The 16,562-nt window shown below is 50.3% G+C and overlaps 1 protein-coding gene across 1 annotated transcript; it reads right to left on the bottom strand.

Annotated features, from left to right (window-relative positions):
• Positions 1-291: 291 nt before the first annotated feature.
• On the bottom strand, positions 292-15,581 carry SALL1 (spalt like transcription factor 1). The gene is made up of 3 exons (XM_004583844.2): positions 15,408-15,581; positions 3,004-6,467; positions 292-1,806 (listed from the first exon to the last, which is right to left on the bottom strand). Exons 1-3 carry the CDS (start codon positions 15,481-15,483, stop codon positions 1,366-1,368), a joined length of 3,981 nt encoding a protein of 1,326 aa, XP_004583901.2. The 5' UTR covers positions 15,484-15,581; the 3' UTR covers positions 292-1,365.
• Positions 15,582-16,562: the final 981 nt, after the last annotated feature.

Here is a 16,562-nt window from a genome sequence, read left to right as displayed (position 1 = left end):
GAAATGCAGTCCCTGACAAGTCATGCGCGATGAGGTGCCAGCTTTAAAAAGAAAGGAAGCAAACCCTTGCAAACCTGTTTCATTTAGTCTCTCTCTCTCTCTCTCACACACACACACACACACACACACACACACACACACACACGTCCCTGGTACCTAGGGTGAATGAAACAAGTGTCAGGGGCTTGGCTAAACAGAAATCTAATCGCAAAACACAGACACGGTATTCTGTTCCATCTGTTGCAAAAAAAAAAAATGTATTTGATTACTTGGGTAAAATTACAGTATCTCTGTTGTTAGTAAGTATTAAATGTTAAAGAAATTGGACCCCTCCCCCCTTTCCTTTCAACTTTCCAAGAAAGTGCATGTAACAGTCCAATTTTTTTTTCCTTCCATACCTAATACAAAATAAACAAACACTATACCTGCTCTTGATCAAGAAGAAACACTTGCTCTTGTAGGGACCATCTGTACATTTTAATGAGGGTGATATTTCTTACTGTATATACAAGAGCATCTACATTTTTTCCATGGAAGGTTGTTCAAGATGCTAAACTTAGCAGCACTGTGAAATTCCAGCACACATTTTCTAATGTGAATATACCTACAAGGTTACCAAAACAACACTTTTTTTCCTAAAGAATTCTGCGTGCTTATTACTATACAGAAACTTATGAACATTGAAGACGACGCAAGTAAAAAGCACAGTACAAACAGCGTTTCCAAACAGAAATGGTTAAATCTACAAAACAGAACAAAAAAGAAAAAAAAAGGCAGGCTGAATTTTAGAAAATGAAACAAAACATAGCAAAACAAAACAAAACGAAAGAGGAACCCAAACCTTTGAAAGACCCACACTGCTCAGTCTGCACTCGGGCCTACCCTTAAATTTGCTTTCGAAAGATTAGACAATGTTTGCTGATACAATTTTTCAGCAGGATCAAAGTGTACATTTATATACAGACTTTTATTGGAGATCTAACGCATCACCAAGGCATTGCATCAACACCGGATTCATATTAAACTGGATATAGAAAATAAGTTAATGCTGGATTATGACCGTCTAGCAGGGCAACTCGCAATCGCCATAAATGTTACAGCAAGTTTACAGCACTCTAGTCAATTAGTATTTAGTCCAAAATATAGAAGACCAAAGTTAACGCTTGCATTCTGTTTGCAAAGCCAGGTTATAGCACTAATAAATAAGCTTTCTTAGAACTCTAGAAGTTGAACAAGGTACAAAAGAATGTCTTCAGGATGTTGCAGTTCGTAGATCTGGTGGTGGTGGTGGGGAGCCGGGAGGTTAGGGGGACGGGCCCCCAGGTGGGGCAGGAGGCAGCTGGCTGGGGGACTGCCCCCGTTGCTCTAACTCGTGACTATCTCTTTGCTGTCCTCCACGAAGCGGGTGAAGCGGAAGTTGGTTCCGTTCTCACTGCTTGCCATTTTCTCCAGGCCAGCTAGAGGAGCACTGGGCTCCGAGTTCTGGAGCTTCTCCAGGTTCCCCGTTAGCCCGCTAATAGGTGAGCTGCTCCCGCTGCCCAGGCTTCCAGGAATTGGAGGGATGCCACCGTTCTGAATGACGGAGATCTCGTTGGCCTTCATGGCCAGCCCGTTGGAGAGCGCTGCGGCATACTGATTCCAGAAACTAGAAGGATCCCCGCTTCCTGACCTGGCCGCCAAATCCTTCTGGAACATTTCTGGGAACTTGACAGCACTGCCTCCTAGAAATGTCATGGGGCCGTCCACGGAGAGCCGGCGGCCCCGACGTGCCGGTGTGCTGTTCCACATGTGAGTGCCCATGTGCACCTGTCAGGGGGGTGGCGTGGGGGTGGGGGAGCGGGAGAGAAGGAAGGGAAGAGACAAAAAGGAAGAGATGCTTAATAGTTGAATCTGTCCCATCTCATATCCCAGTACTCGACAGAGCAAGTGGACCGTGCGTGTCCACTCTCGTTATGCGATGGACAGTGGAAAAGCGAGTGGGAACCATCCACTAGCGGCCACTGGTAATAACATATCCTCACTCCACAGACTGGGACCGTCTTTGCTCTTCCTGGGCAAAGATGCCTTACTTACTCTGTTTTGATTACCTGTATTTAGTTTATAATGGCCTGCAACAAGCCAGCCAGCGGCAGATAAGGCCTTTTAGGATTTGAATTGTTATGTCCACTCTCATTGCGATGGTAAGTATTGTATCTGACACCCTTTACCCTATGTCCTTTTCAGATGGGAAGGAAGTTCCCCTTGGTGATTTCCCATTGGAGGGCCCATGTATGCAGAAGGGGTAAAAAAAAAAAAAAAGCAGCCAGAAAGTAATTATTCATCTCACATTACTGGCAGCAATCTCCAAAGCAGAGAGAGTGCAACATTCTGTCAACAGAGAGATGTACAAAGAACGTTCAACTGTTGCTCTGGAACGTACACATATTTGCTTTATTTCCAACACTTATCAGTAGGAAGTGTTGTCTAATCAATTATCATAATGCCCATTAGCCGAGCGGTGACGTTACTGTTTTTAGAAAAGCGAACCACACTGCAGTGCGTGGTTATGAAAAATAGATGCACATGCCGAGGAGAACCGTAATTATTAAGTGATGCAGCCAGCACACAGGCCACATGGAGGTCTTTAATCAATGCCCCGTGGCAACGCCAGGCTGTCTTCTTGGGTAGGTAGAGCAATTCATTTGGTGCACTTAGCGAGACAACAGGGAGAAGCCGCTGCTTCGCTGAGGTGCCAAATCACTCAACGTGCTCTGACGTGCAGCAAGCTACAGGCTGCCCTTGTCCCTGCCCACTTCCAGCCCCTCAAGGGCATCGCCCCCCGCCTCCCCAGGCAACCCTAGGCAGCAGAATCCCCTCGTGAGAGCCTCTCTCTATACCCTCTCCCCCATCCCGGCCCCACACTTCCCCTCTCTCTGAATCTCGGGGCCCATGCGCTGTAGGTCAGCAGTGGCAGTAAGACGGGCCTGGTGGGCTGGCCGAGGTGCACGTCGTGCAGCCGGGTACCTTAAGATTGCCTTTAGTCGTGAAAGCTCTCCCACAAATAGTGCAAGCAAAGGGTTTCTCTCCAGTGTGAGTTCTCTCGTGGATCTGCAGGGCACTCGAGGACGAGAAGGTTTTGCCACATGTGTTGCAAAAGTGCTGTTTGGGAGTTCTCCTGGGCAGAGATGGGAGCAGAACTGGGGACGTGGCTGCGGATGACAGAGGCCCGGAGGGGATGTGACTGCTGGGGATGTCCTTACTGTCCTGAGGAGACACATGCACGAAGCCGTTGACCTCTGTCTTGATGAGAGACGACAGGGAGTTGGTGGGAATCACCGCAGAGTTCTGATTGGGGCCGAGGTTGGAACTGGGCTCAAAGAGCTGTGATGGTAGATCTCGCATCTGATGTGTCAACATGTGCTGCTTCAAATTACCCTTTGTGGAAAAGCCACGATTGCAAACTGTGCAAATAAACGGTCTCTCTTTGGTATGACTTCTATAGTGAATGTCCAAGGCACTCTGACAAGCAAAGGTTTTGCCACAAATGTCGCAGGCGGTGTTTTTAAATTTACCCCGGTCTCGGAAAGGGAAGAGAATTCCCAAGGAATCATCCTTCACGATTTTCTCCGTGTGACTCGATGTCAGATCCAGGGCTCCCCCATTGACCGGGGCGGGAGACAAGCCATTGGCAAACTCACTTGGCCCCACTGCTCTCTGGGGTTTCTCCTCAATGCTGGGGGACTTATGCATCTCCTGGGCGCTGTTGGAGGGCGACAGGGCCTGCATGGAAGAGGCAGACTCCGAGATGGCTGGGCTGCCTGCACTCTGGCTTTCCACATCTCCGCCCACCGAGGACGAGTCGTTGGTCAGCACGTCCCCCTCGACGGACCCGTTCTCCACTGACTTGAGGCTGGCTTGCAGCTGTTCTGCCAGGCCGGCGCTGATCATCTTCATCTGATTCTCCAGGGCTGCGATGCTGGACATCTCCAGGGGCAAAGGCGAGGAGGACAGGCTGTCCTGGGAGGCGTCGGCAGACTTGGGCGTATCTGGGATACTGCCCTCGGGGCAGTCCTCCATGTTGTCGTCGGAGAAGTTGTCGAGGTCGTCGAAATTCTTCTCATCGAAAGAGCCTGTGTCGGACTCCATGGACTCGGGGTAGCTGTCAGGGACAGGGGTGTTGGGGATCTGGCCCCCCATGTGCATGCGGATGTGTTGCTGTAGCACCACAGCGTTCGTGAACTTCTTCTGGCAGATGGGGCAGGAATGCTGGACGCGGAGTGGGGGCACGGCCCGATGGACGCTGTAGTGGGTTTTGAGATTCCCTTTCGTGGTGAAGGCCCGGCCACAGATCTTGCACTTGAAGGGCCTCTCCCCAGTGTGTGTTCGGTAGTGCATCTTCAAGGCGCTCTGGCAGCTGAGGACACGGTGGCAGATGATGCACTCGTTGGGGTCAGTGGCCTTCTTGTCAATGTTCTCCACCAGTTGCTGCAACTTGGACGTCTCTGACGCCTGGGCTGAGTCCAAGAGTCCCCCGAAAGGAAACTTGGCCTTGAACTGCTCAGACATGAGTGGCAACAGAGGGTTGGTGAATGTGGTGGGGGCGCTGCCAGGGGGGCAGTCGGCTACTGGGGAGCCCAGGGCGCTACTGTGGCTCCCCACGGGGGCCGAGGTTGGGACCCCGCCACTGTCCTCGCTCTTGCCACCAGAGGGTGGCAGACCGGATGCTTCTGCTTCCTCTGGGAGTCCACTCAGGCTCCTGGTTGTGGGCTCAGGGGCCCCAGACTCACTCTTGACCGAGCCCGGGGGGCTGGCGGCAGCATGGCTGATGGGGATGGGGGCTGGATCTTCTGTCTTGATGAAGGGAGCCAGGCTCGGGAGGGTTGGGGGCAGCGGCAGGCCAACGGAAGTGGTCAGAGTGGGCAGGACCGGCTTGGTGTCTAGCCAGCTGGTGACTGGCTTCTCTGGGGGGATGGACATGCCGTAGGGGATGCCGGTGCTTGTGGGGATATTGTCCAGATGCTCAGGCACAGGGTAAGGGTTCATCTGGATGTGCGGGTATTTCTCTTTGTGGCGCTGAAAGTGGACCTTGAGGTTCCCCTTGGTGGAGAACCTGTTCCCGCAGATGTTACACTTGAAGGGCCTCTCGCCGGTGTGGGAGCGCAAGTGGATCTGCAAGGCACTGTCGCTCCCGAAGACCTTTGCGCAGAACCTGCACTTGTGTTTGAAGAACGCCTCGTCGGAAGCACTTTTCGCTTCGAAGGCAGTGACATTTGGTGGCTTGCTTTTTCTCTGCTGGGCCAAGGCAGACAAGGAGTTTAAGTCCTCTGCAGTGGTTCCGATGTTGGGCAAAGCGCTGGGGAACACCGAGTTAGCAGGGGCCGGCTGAGGTAGGAGTGGATTAGATGCAGGACTTAATAAACTGCTTATTGCAAAAGGTGGTGAGGACGACGCGGACACGGCTGCGTGGCTGACGTGGGAGGCGCCTGCACTGGCGGCCACTTTCTCCGAGGACGGCGTGGGAGCCGCAGCCGCCAGCGTGTTCCTGCTGGGAGACATGCCACTGTTGGATGGAAGGATGGTGTTGCCAGAACTGCTCTGAGGTAGCTGGATTGGGGGGAGCTGTTTCACACCGCTAATGCTGGCAGACTGGCTGGCGAGGCTCTGTGCTAATCCAGCTGCGGCCGCCAGCTGTTGAGATAGATGGGAACTCAGCGTCGACAAGGGGTTGGCAGATGTTCGCAAAGTACCTGGAGAGGGACTCGAAGATGTTGGCAAGTCTGCATTCTGAGAAGCCAACAGCAGGATCTGGTGCCGGATCTGCTCGATCAGTTGCAGCTGGTGGATCTGCTGCTGTTGCAAGGCCAGCAGCTGCTCCATGAGGGCGGGCACGGCCAGCTTGCCCCCGGAGGCCCCGCCGCCACCGCACCTCGCTTCCTGCGAGAACTGGGCCACCGCCACCTTGGTGCTCTGCAGGTTTTCGATGATGACGTTGCTGTTGATCACGGAGAAGTTGCCCAGTGTTGTCAGGTCCCCGAGTTGAGGTAGAGAGGTTGTGATCGCTGAGGTACCTGTGGCGGGGCTGCTGCTGCTGCTGCTGCAGCCTGGGGCGCCGCCACTGAGGCTGTTGCTCGAGGCCCCGCTGCCGTTGCTGCTGCTGCTTTTGTTAGCCACGGAGGGCTCCAGCTCCATGAACTCTTCCCTGTCCAGGCTGTGATGTTCTGAAAGGTCGCTGCCGTCCACTTGATGGGTTTTGTTCATTGTGTCATGCATGGGGTCATCGGGATGCTCGGGTGTGGGGCTGGGGGAGAAGGTGGCGGCTGGGGAGGCTGGACTTTCATTGACGATTAAGACTAATTGATTCTTAGTACAGTTCTTCTTGTGGAGCAGAAGATCAGACAATTCAAAGAACTCGGCACAGCACCGGCCACAGACGTGGGCGTCCTTGCTTTTGGGGGTGCGACTCGGTGGCTGACCCTTCTCCGTGTCTCCTATGAACATCAAGAGGTATAAAGGGTTAAAAAGGGGTTCTGGGGCCACCTAGTCACTTCTAGAAAAATATCAAAGGTCCGACTCACAACGGTAACCAATCAATAAAGCCTAAGGGTGTGTGTGTGTGTGATTCCTGTCCATTGGACAGACAGCTCCGCCAGTCGGGCTGCGGATAATTCATCAAAACATAAAAATACTATGAATGAGAGACATGTGGCTACCTGATGAAATGCCATAGCGAAACATTGATTTCCAATATTTTATACATCTTATTGTCTACTCATCCGCCGAGGGTCCCGCAAACCATCCTGAGGACTTATTAGGCTCCTGAGCTCCTGTCAACCTCACTCACTTGCAACTGATTCAAAGATATCTGTGACAGTTTGTTCTGTCACTAAACTAATTTGTACTCATTCAGGTTCCAATCAGTTGTTGACAAGCAGGGGGAGCAAAATGCATATCACCTAGCTGGAGACTGACGACTTGGAAAATCACCTCTAGCCCCTACCTCGAGCCAGGGCTCTGTGGCACTGGTGACCCCCACACTCCAGTCACCTTAGGAACAAACCCTCCCTGGCCTGCTCTCCCAGGCTCAACTTGAATACAAAAGGGAAAACAACAACACACACACACTGAGAAACACCACGATCCTAATCCCTTACAAGGTCTGCCTGGCACCCATCTATCATGCCATGGCATGTTTATTTTTAAAATTAAAGAATGCAACCCTTGCCATCACGCCAATCATCAAGGAATCTATGTCACGGGGCTCCAGACGGTAACGTTACGCCTCTGCATGTTTCATTCACAAGCGCTCTATCTAGAAAAACCAAACTGGGGCTTTCGTGTCCAATAAAACATCAATTGAGAGCTAAGGCAGTGCAATCCAGGGGCCACACTACCACCTTCACCCCCTTGCCCCCCACCGTCCCACACCCCATCAGAAATCATGCTTGCTCTAGAGTTTGGAAATGCTTTGCAATTCTCTTTGGCTGAATGTCTTTAAAGAGTTTGCTCTGAACTGTTTATCAATTGTTTACCAGATTGTCCTGAACCATTTATTTTATATATATGTACATATATATATAGCCCCTTTATTTCATGTTTGTTTCCACTGGTTGCTCAGATGTCTTCTCACTAAGATCTATTTGTAAATTAAACATAAAAATCTCCAAGTCCAAGCTAACATCCTATTCAAAGACAGGATGGCGTCCCATTGTTTGCCCAGCATGGGGAACACCAACTTTTGTTGTACAAATGGTGTGTGGTCATCTTGGAAGGCTGTGAAAAAAAAAAAAAACTGTTTAATTCAAGGATTACCTCCCTGCATGCCTTCCTGCAGAACTGAATCAGATAATAGGTAGTTTCCATGACTTCCAAATTGAATCTTCCAGAAAACTTGCTGGAAGAAAGTCATTACGGATATGAATAAATGCAAAATTGAAAAAAAAAATGCTAGGTTGTGCCCCTCCCCGCCCCCAGCAAATTGAAGAGTCTGCTCTAAAGAGCCATCCATTTGCCTTTTTGTAGTAAACATTAAAAAAAAAAAAAAGAAAGAAAATAACAACAGTAACAACAAAAACCCAAAACACACCTTGGGGAGTTTTGCATTTCAGAAAATGGAATTAATATCCAGGTATTAACTTCTGAAAATTCTTTAACTCTGCTTGCCCCGAGTGCTGCTGAAGTTGAAGAGGAGAGCATTCCAAATGCATTCGTGTTGTATTCCCTGGGAGTGTTATTTTAGTAGCGAAGTTAGACTTAACAAGCTAGCTCTCCTAATGCTGGTCTCTTAAGCTCCATGAGGGTATGGTGCAAAATGCATTAACGACACCAAACAAATCTTAGTGGGGGCAGAAAACACCAACAGTGATCCAGTTTTAATTTCATGTTTAATCATCTTAATTGGCACCGGATTCCTACGCACATGGAAGGTGCTTATTTTTGTCACTTTTTGTCTCTTCCCTCGCCTTAAAATAACATCAACAAAATATTAAATGAAATTTGCTCAAGTTACATTGCTTAACTCGGGACAAAAATAATGTGACAAAAATTTCGTTTCAAGCTTCTTATTTTGACAACCAATTTTAAATGATGCATCTATTTCAGATGCTTATTTTAAACTAGGAAATGCAATTCCTAATATATTCAACAGAAATGTTATTTCTTTCTCTTTGCACATTTCCATATGTAATGGTTATGTTTCCATCTACTTTTACAGCCAATTATGAAGGAACAAAAGCTATTCTGTTTGTTCACACATTTTCAACAAAATGCATTAAAACTATTATGTCAGCATGTTCTATTAAGCTCTGCATTCAGTGGAAAATACTTTTCAACCAGCTCGCATTTATCAAAACATAAAGCCACTTTAAAACACAGTTTTGCTTGGTCAGCTGGGCTTAGACAAATAATGACAGATTCAGAACTAAATAACTAGCAAGGGAAATCAGAATACTGACTTCATCAATTGTACACATTACAATGTAGTTGCTTCAAATATTTAGCACATCTGTGTTCACGATTAAAGGGCATTTTAATTCTTTCTAACTTGCAAATGTCTGATAGCCTCGTTATACAGAGAGAAAAATAAAGGCAAGGTTACTTGACAAGATGTAGCTGATTACTTTCCGGCGCTTGAGTTCTGTACGTGTGCGGCTTCAAGACTCACTGGAGAATTTGCAAGTTTTTCAACCTGAACATTTTTAGATTTAGGATTGTGCTAACTGGATGGAAAATAGAGATGCTTAAAAATAAATGCCTGCTTGCCTCCAAGAGAGACTGTGAAAAAAGCTGCCTATATTTTAGCTGAAATTCTCACAACATTTTAGTAAGCTGACATTTGATCTCACGCTAGAGTCAACTAATTTAATTTCCTGATGTTTGTGAACACCTCCAGGACACCCCTGCCAACCCCCCACCCTGGTATCTATTTTGATTTGTTTCAAAAGCAGGTGTCGCTACACTGTAATAATCCGTAACTTTAAAACTCTCTGTAATCTGAACAGAACTCCAATGAAACAACTTCATAAAGACAGCTAGAACAAGCGAACTAGTTTGTATCTTTAACCTCCAAAGCAAAAATTTTAAAGTTGCAGTAAGACAGACACAAAGGAACAAGTTCCAATTCATTCATTTCCCCTCCAACAGTCTACTATCTTGTGTTTCTCTCAATAATCTGTTACTTAGAATTGCAACTGGTGACCCCATTATAGTAAATACAGTCGCCTCCTTCCTTGTACTAAGGGGAAAATAACATTCCAGTTCCTTTTCTATGGATTTGCATACAAATGAAAGTAATTGTGTCATGGTAGTCAGATAGGAAAATTTAAGAAGCAGTGGTTTTCTAAGTATGTACACAGAAAAAGATACTGAGAATTTCCTGGGCCTTCCCTGGGGCGGGGGGAGGGATGATCTTAAACCACCCCACCCCAATTGATACTGAAGTACTGAAGTCCCAAATGTTTAGTTCTTGTACTATGCAGGTTCTTGATACTCAAGTGAAATCTGTCATTTCTTTCATCAATTGATTGGAACACTGGGAGAAGCAGAAAGCTCCAGTGTACCAGCATTATCTGTCTGCTGAGAAAATAAAAATAAGACTCTGCCCCACACGAAAGGCTTGGCCAGCCAGGAAAACCAAAAAAAAAAAAAAAAAAAAACAACAACAAAAAAAAAACCATCACCCAACTCTACCAGATTTAGTTTTCTCTGTGGAGCTTCTCAGAAAAACACTTCCCTGTACTTCCAGTTACCTTAAGACTGCATGAAATTCCTTCCTTCCTTCCTTCCTTCCTTCCTTCCTTCCTTCCTTCCTTCCTTCCTTCCTTTCCTTCTTTCTTTCTTTCTTTCTTTCTTTCTTAACAACTTTTCCTTGTGGCTTGGGAGCTGTAACTTTAACTGGCTGTTCTTTTTCGGGGACCTATTTGGAAAGGCTATCACAAACAGATTTGATGGATTGATTTTTTATCTTTTCTTTCTGTTCTACAGACCTGAGAAATGCCTGGCTAAGCGTCTAACTGAAGACTACAGAGAAAGAATTTTTTTTTAAACATGACAACATACGCTTGTGCATATTCTCTGGGACCTCCAAACTTTCCTCTCTGTGATATGCAAGAGCCCAGGACAGTATTTCCTGGCATCCTTCAGATTCGCTTGGTGTTCTGACCAGAATTAGGGCATTCTGTGTTTAACACCAGCGAAATCTCTGGGGGAAGGAAAAAAAGCTACTCGGACAAGACACTCCTTTTAAAAAAGTTGAGCCCAGCCCACCTAATGCACACAATAAGTGAAAAGGGGAAAGTGTCTCCCCCACGGATGAATCTAACTGAACACTAGATGGGGTTCCAGTTGCAAGGGTTTGTTCAAAAACTTCTTTGTGGCTTTCGTATTCCAGTGACGCGGAAAAGAGAGACTCCTTAAGGCGAGATCTAAACTTTGACTACATAAACATTGGCAAAGGCACAAGAAACTAAATCCCTGTTGTTAGCGGGTAAAACTGAGCTATGGGAACTACCTGTCAATCTTCCCCTTTGGGGGTCTGGCATCTGAGGGTGACAGGGGAATAAGGTTAGGAAAAGAAGCCAAGCTGATAAGGTGAAACTAAAATAAACGACTAACTTCCTGCTAAGTGACTAGCAAGACTCAATTTGGGGGTCACTGGGAAGATACTGAAAGACATATTAGGATCTGGACCTTGTCACCTCCGCATGGGAGGAGGCTAGCAAAGGTTAAAACAGCTCGGACACATCTAGGTTTTCCAAAGCCGGGCAGGCAACTTTCTTTGGGAGAGGGGGAGGGGAGGAGTGCGAGCTCCTAGGTTAACTTGCCATCTCGCTGGCTCAACAGCTAAAGGACTTTAGTTTTGATAATCCACGACTATTTTAGAATACAGGGTTATCTGCACGGAGATATGTCTTAGAAAAATAAAAGGGGGTGGAGGGGGGGAAACACCAAACCCCAGCTAACGCTGTAGAAAGACTTTGTTCCGGTGAGTACACTGACAGAGCGTGGCTTTTGAACGAATTCAAAACACTTAACCAGGCTGCCTCATCGGGCTGTAGATTGCAGAAGTTCTCCCTGGTTAACACGTGGGCCTTACCAAAGGGTTCTGTGGGGAGGCAGCTGGCTACCTCCACCTGAACAGAAGTGAAACAACCACCCCCCAAGCATCACCTAGAAACTGGCACTTGTGCCTAGGAGCCAGAGGGGAAACTTGGTGTAAAACAAACCACAAAGCCTTCAGCACCCCAAATGTACTTCCATACCTAGTGTCTGCCTTCGGCTGGGTTCTGTGTTTGTTTTGCGACTCCTAGGAAGTATCTACAGCCTGAAGCAGATCTCCAACACACACTTTGCGTTTTTTTTTTTTTCATCCAGAATCTTCCATTATGCCAAACTTCAAATAGGCCTGATTAAATAAAAATTCTTTCCAACTGCCTTATCTTGCAGGTGTCTTTTTTTTTTTTAAAATTAATTATAGTTCTCTCTGACCTTTTGGGTCCAGAAATCAATGTGTTGTCTCTAGGTTGCTCACAATGTGTAAATGACTTTGGTAAATAACAGGATTTCATCACTGTTAGAGATGAACAGATATTTTTATGATCCATCCCATAAGTCAGTGTTTGATATTCTTCCAATATTATCCTTATCTTGAAAAAGGCTGAACACCAAAAATACTTTAACAAATGAATAGGGTCTACAATGGGCCATCCAGGTGGCTACAGGTACCTTAAATAATCCCATCAGAGGAAGAGAACAAATCCAACACACAGCTGAAATTCAAATCTAGCGGTAAGGAATCGACTTCTAAAATGAATACATTTTCAACTTGCCTTTCCTCAGAATTATTTAGCTGTGCGCACAGTCTTTTGCCATGACAGTTCTCTTTCTAACAAGTGTTTTGAGACTTGTTGAATACCAGCTACAAGGCTTGCCACAGTCTTGTTCTCCTTAGGCACAGGAGCCACTCAGGTTGTTCTAGACCATTTCTGGGGTCCTAGGTGCCCTGAGAGCAGAGGGAAACACCAAGACTCTGAACGGACCCAACGACCCTGTTTTCTTGAATTTGTTCTGGTGAAGCTGTCCTCCTGAGTACCCACACACACACACTCCAGCACATACACACTCTCACAGCATACAACACACTACCTGAGACAGGCTCCTTCACCAAGGTCTACAAGCTTCTGCTGTGAGCAGAGGTCCTTAACACTGCAGGAGCTGGTGCTTAAGAAGCCCCCGCCACTACATTTGATTTCTTCTGGCTGCCATTTCATTTGTAAAAGACCACCTCAAGAAAAAAAAAAAGTAACCACGGTGTTTGGATAGGGTGTGCCCTCTAAAAAAATAGAACCACAGACACATAAATAGATGTCAACAACACACAGCAGCAGCAGCAGCTCCTGGAAGCACCCACGAGCTTGAAGGGGAGGCACCGCAGTAAGGGTGACTTTTCAAACGCTAATCTTGAAGCATGCCACGAACTTTCAATCGCAGCTCTCCCAACTTCTCCCACATAAAGAGAACTGGGGAGGGGGCGTTGTGCTAGGCCTGCCTGTATGTTCGGTGTTGGGAAGGATTACTTGTGTACTAATATTATTACAACACACTAAATCCTGTAACCCTATTACAAAATCTACCCTCTAGGCAACTTCTTCAGAACTTATTGTTCAACCATGTAAAAGCAGCCATAACCTAAAACCATTACTACTGCCGAGAAAGAGGAGGGGGAGCAGAGAGGGGGTGAGGACTGGGGGGCTGGGAGGGGTGCTTCTGTGGGTGCCCCTTACACTTTACTGCTTCTAAGGACAATGAGCCAGCTTGGGGCGGGGGGCTAGGGAAGGGGGAGAAAGGAAGAAGAGGAAAGAAATGAAGAGAAAGAAAGTGAAAAAAAAAAGGGGGGGGACTCCACTCACTTTAATGAACTTACCTCAAAGCTCAAATAAACTCAGAAAAAGAAGTCCTAATAAATAATCATTTAGGTAAGAGGTAGTGAACACCTTTGATGCTACGGCTTTATGGGAAGCTCTAACTATTAAAAATCCAATTTCAGAAGGCGCAGGGCAATGAACTAGCTGGCATCATTTTCACCGTGAGAACCAAATCGCTTTTTGCGGTTCTGGTTTTGTTTTTGCTAGAACCGGTAGAAATTCAGTACAAACGAACAGGACAGACCCCGATCCTCCTTCTGCTCTACTTTGGGCTCTCACACACACGTTCTGAACTCAAACGGCACAACGGTGTGCAAGGTCTCCACAGAAACTCGAGAAAGCTGGTGCAGGGGCGCAAAGGAGCCTAAGAAACCCACAAAACGGAGTTGTTGCGGGGATCCCGGGGCGCTTCACCTGGGCTTGCCCTGCGCGTCTGGGGGCGGAAAGCAGGCTTCGGGGACCTCTTTTCAGCGGATTGAGAGAAATTGAGATAGAGCCGGGAAAAGACTTCCAACGAAAATTGCTGGGAGAGGGCAAACGTTACAGACCGGTTTTCTCAATAGGTCTCAAGTCCTTCCATTTGTTACAAGGACCCCAAGCCAGGAGTCCCCTTGATGCAACGTCCTTTCCAAGGGAGAGAGCCAGGCCTCTGATAAAGGGCCTTGGGCAGCGCGGGCCCAGGCGGCCGCACGGCGCGGTGGACATAGGTGCTGATTTAGGGGCACGGTTCTGACGGTCCAGCTTTTTTCTCCACACCCCACAAAATTCTCCAGGTCGTGAGCACCGCTTGGCGGCCCTTGGTCTGCGCCCAGCCGGGAGAAGACCGAGTGCCGGAGCTAACCCTGGGAGCTGAGCCCCGGCGCCGTTCCACCACCCCCTGCGCTGGGCCTGGGGGCTCAGAGGCCCCTCCAGGGAAACGCTCTCAGTGGAGCCCAGCGTTCCCGCTCCGTTCCCCTCAATTCCCTGCCCGGACGTGCCCCAAGATCGGCCGTAGCTCCCGCACAGAAACTTTGTTCAGGACTTGCTCCAGCCCTCTGGGACCGCGCAGTAGTCGCCTCCACCGGCCAGGTCGACTGCCTCCGTTTCAGGGGTCTCTGCCTCCATCTGGCTAATACCCCCACCTCTAGCCCCGAAAATCTACCCTATAACTCCTTCCCCGCCCCTTCTTGAGGTCGCAGCACCACGATCCATAGAGGGGGCGCGCACTGAGTCCAAAGAGTTCAGGGGGTGAAAGGTGCCTGCGTGGGGGAAGAGGATGCGGCGATAAACCCGGGGAGCCGGATCGCGACACCTTCCCTGGTCCGCACAGGCAGCGAGAGGCGCCCTCCGGCCAGCTGCGACCCCAGGGCGAGCGCCCCGATTTGGGTCCCCAGCTTTTAGCAAGTTCCGAACGTACCCCAAGGTACCTCCATTGCGCCGCACAGGCCGAGGGCAGTGGGAGCGCGGGGCGCCGGGGAGCAGCCAGCTCCCCTCAACTCTCCCCGGCCACACGCTCGGAGTTCAGCTCGGAAAACTAAGTAAACTTCCTTCCCGCGGGCAGCGGGGGCCCGGACGGGCGAAGGCCTGGCCCGGGGTCCCGGCCGCGGCGCTGGGAGCGCCCAGGGCCCGGCGAGGGCAGGCGTGGACGGCCTCTGCCCTAGCCCCGAGAGGCGTCGGGGTCCCGGCCGCAGCTGGGCGCGATGCTGGGCTCGGCTCCCGGGCGGAGGAGCCAGGCCGCCGGCCCGCCCGCCCTCCTCCCCCCGGGAGGACGGAGCAACTCCGGAAAGATCCTGCCGGGAGATGTGCCGCTGGCTTTTCCCGGGGCAGATGGGGGGTGGGAGGAAGCCCGGTCAAAGGCAAATTGAAGATGAAAAGAAAAAGGAGACACGCAGAGTCGCCAAGGCCAGCGGGGCCGCGGTGGCGGCCGGGCCGCCGGTGGGCAGTGGGCGCGGGGCGGCCCGCGTGCCGCGGTCCGGGTGTGCGTGAGTGTGAGCGCGCGTGTGTGTCCGCGGTGCGGGCCGGAGCACTCACCATCTCGCCGGGGGAGCGAGGCCACTTCGGGGTCGGATTGGAAATGTTGAGGCTTCGCTTGCTTCCTCCGCGACATGCTGGCTCAAACATCAGCTGGGGCAGAATAAAAAATTACTAAAAAAAAATCTTCTCAAAATTACGGAAATCGAGCGGCGGCGGTGGCGGCGGCTCCCCCCGCCCGCCGGCCCGCCCGCCCCCTCCCCGGCTCCCCGGCCCCGGGCGCAGCGCGCATGTGTCCTGCTATAATTATGATTATCAATAATGCATTGCGATTAATCATAGAGGGGTTCTTTGAAAGGCGATTGGCATCGGGCCAGCGCTATTCAAACCCGCTCGCCTTAATCAATTAGTTCGTGATTTGCTGCAGACCCCTGTCTCTCCGCGCGCTGGCCCAATAAGCCGGCCGCGGGGCTGGCTCTGCGCGCCGCGTCGCCCGACACTGGGTTAACCCTCTTCGCGACCGCCCGGGACTCCGCGGCCCGGCCGCCGGGGGCCTGCCTCCTCGCCACTGCGCGCCCGGCGCCCCGGCCGGCGCGCCCCCCCCACCCCGCCCCAACCCCTGCCCGCCCTCCACCCCCACCCCCATATCCCGGGCTGGGCCGACCCAAATTAGCATTCCCTCCCCGGAATTAAGCCGCCCCGGTAGGGGGTGGGGGTGGGGCCCAGGCTCCCGGCTGCGCTGCGAACTTCCCAACTCCTGCGCCCAGCGAGCGGGCTGGGGGGGAGTCCCGTGGCGGGATTGGGGGGTGGAGGTGGGGGTTGGTGGGGAAGGGCGTCCCGTTTCGTGAGTGTTTCTTCGTTTCTTTAAGAGCTACCAGAAAGCAGCCCACCCCCATCCTCATAAAAAAAAAAAGCGAGTGGGGAAGAGCCAGCCCCACGCCGGTCCGCCTCCCGCCCGCGGCCCGGCCTCCCGCCCGCCCGCTGCCTGACTCGGCGTTCCTTCGCCCCGAGTTCTCCATCCCCTGGATCCCGGGCTCGCGGGGGCGCGGAGAAGAGGATCGAGGAAAGGTTTGGGAACGTGACGGGCTCGGGGCTTTGGGTGGGGTGGGGTGGGTAGGGATAGCTCTCCCGCCACCCCCGTGACTCCCCTCTCCCCACACCCGCCCTTTCTCCCTTCGCCAAGGGCTCAGCTCCTTCAGCCTCTCGCTTTGCTCC

This window comes from Ochotona princeps, chromosome 16 (assembly GCF_030435755.1).
Source record: "Ochotona princeps isolate mOchPri1 chromosome 16, mOchPri1.hap1, whole genome shotgun sequence".
Lineage (NCBI taxonomy): Eukaryota > Metazoa > Chordata > Mammalia > Lagomorpha > Ochotonidae > Ochotona > Ochotona princeps.
This window is presented reverse-complemented; position numbering and strand designations above follow the sequence as displayed.

What these genes read in the sequence shown, in the direction of transcription:
- SALL1 (XM_004583844.2), bottom strand. Translation starts at nt 15,483, where the DNA reads ATGTCGCGGAGGAAGCAAGCGAAGCCTCAACATTTCCAATCCGACCCC. An exon ending in CTCGCTCCCCCGGCGAGATG is followed by an intron (nt 6,468 to 15,407) that starts GTGAGTGCTCCG and finishes TGATGTTCATAG; the next exon opens with GAGACACGGAGAAGGGTCAG. An exon ending in CGACTAAAGGCAATCTTAAG is followed by an intron (nt 1,807 to 3,003) that starts GTACCCGGCTGC and finishes CCCCCCTGACAG; the next exon opens with GTGCACATGGGCACTCACAT.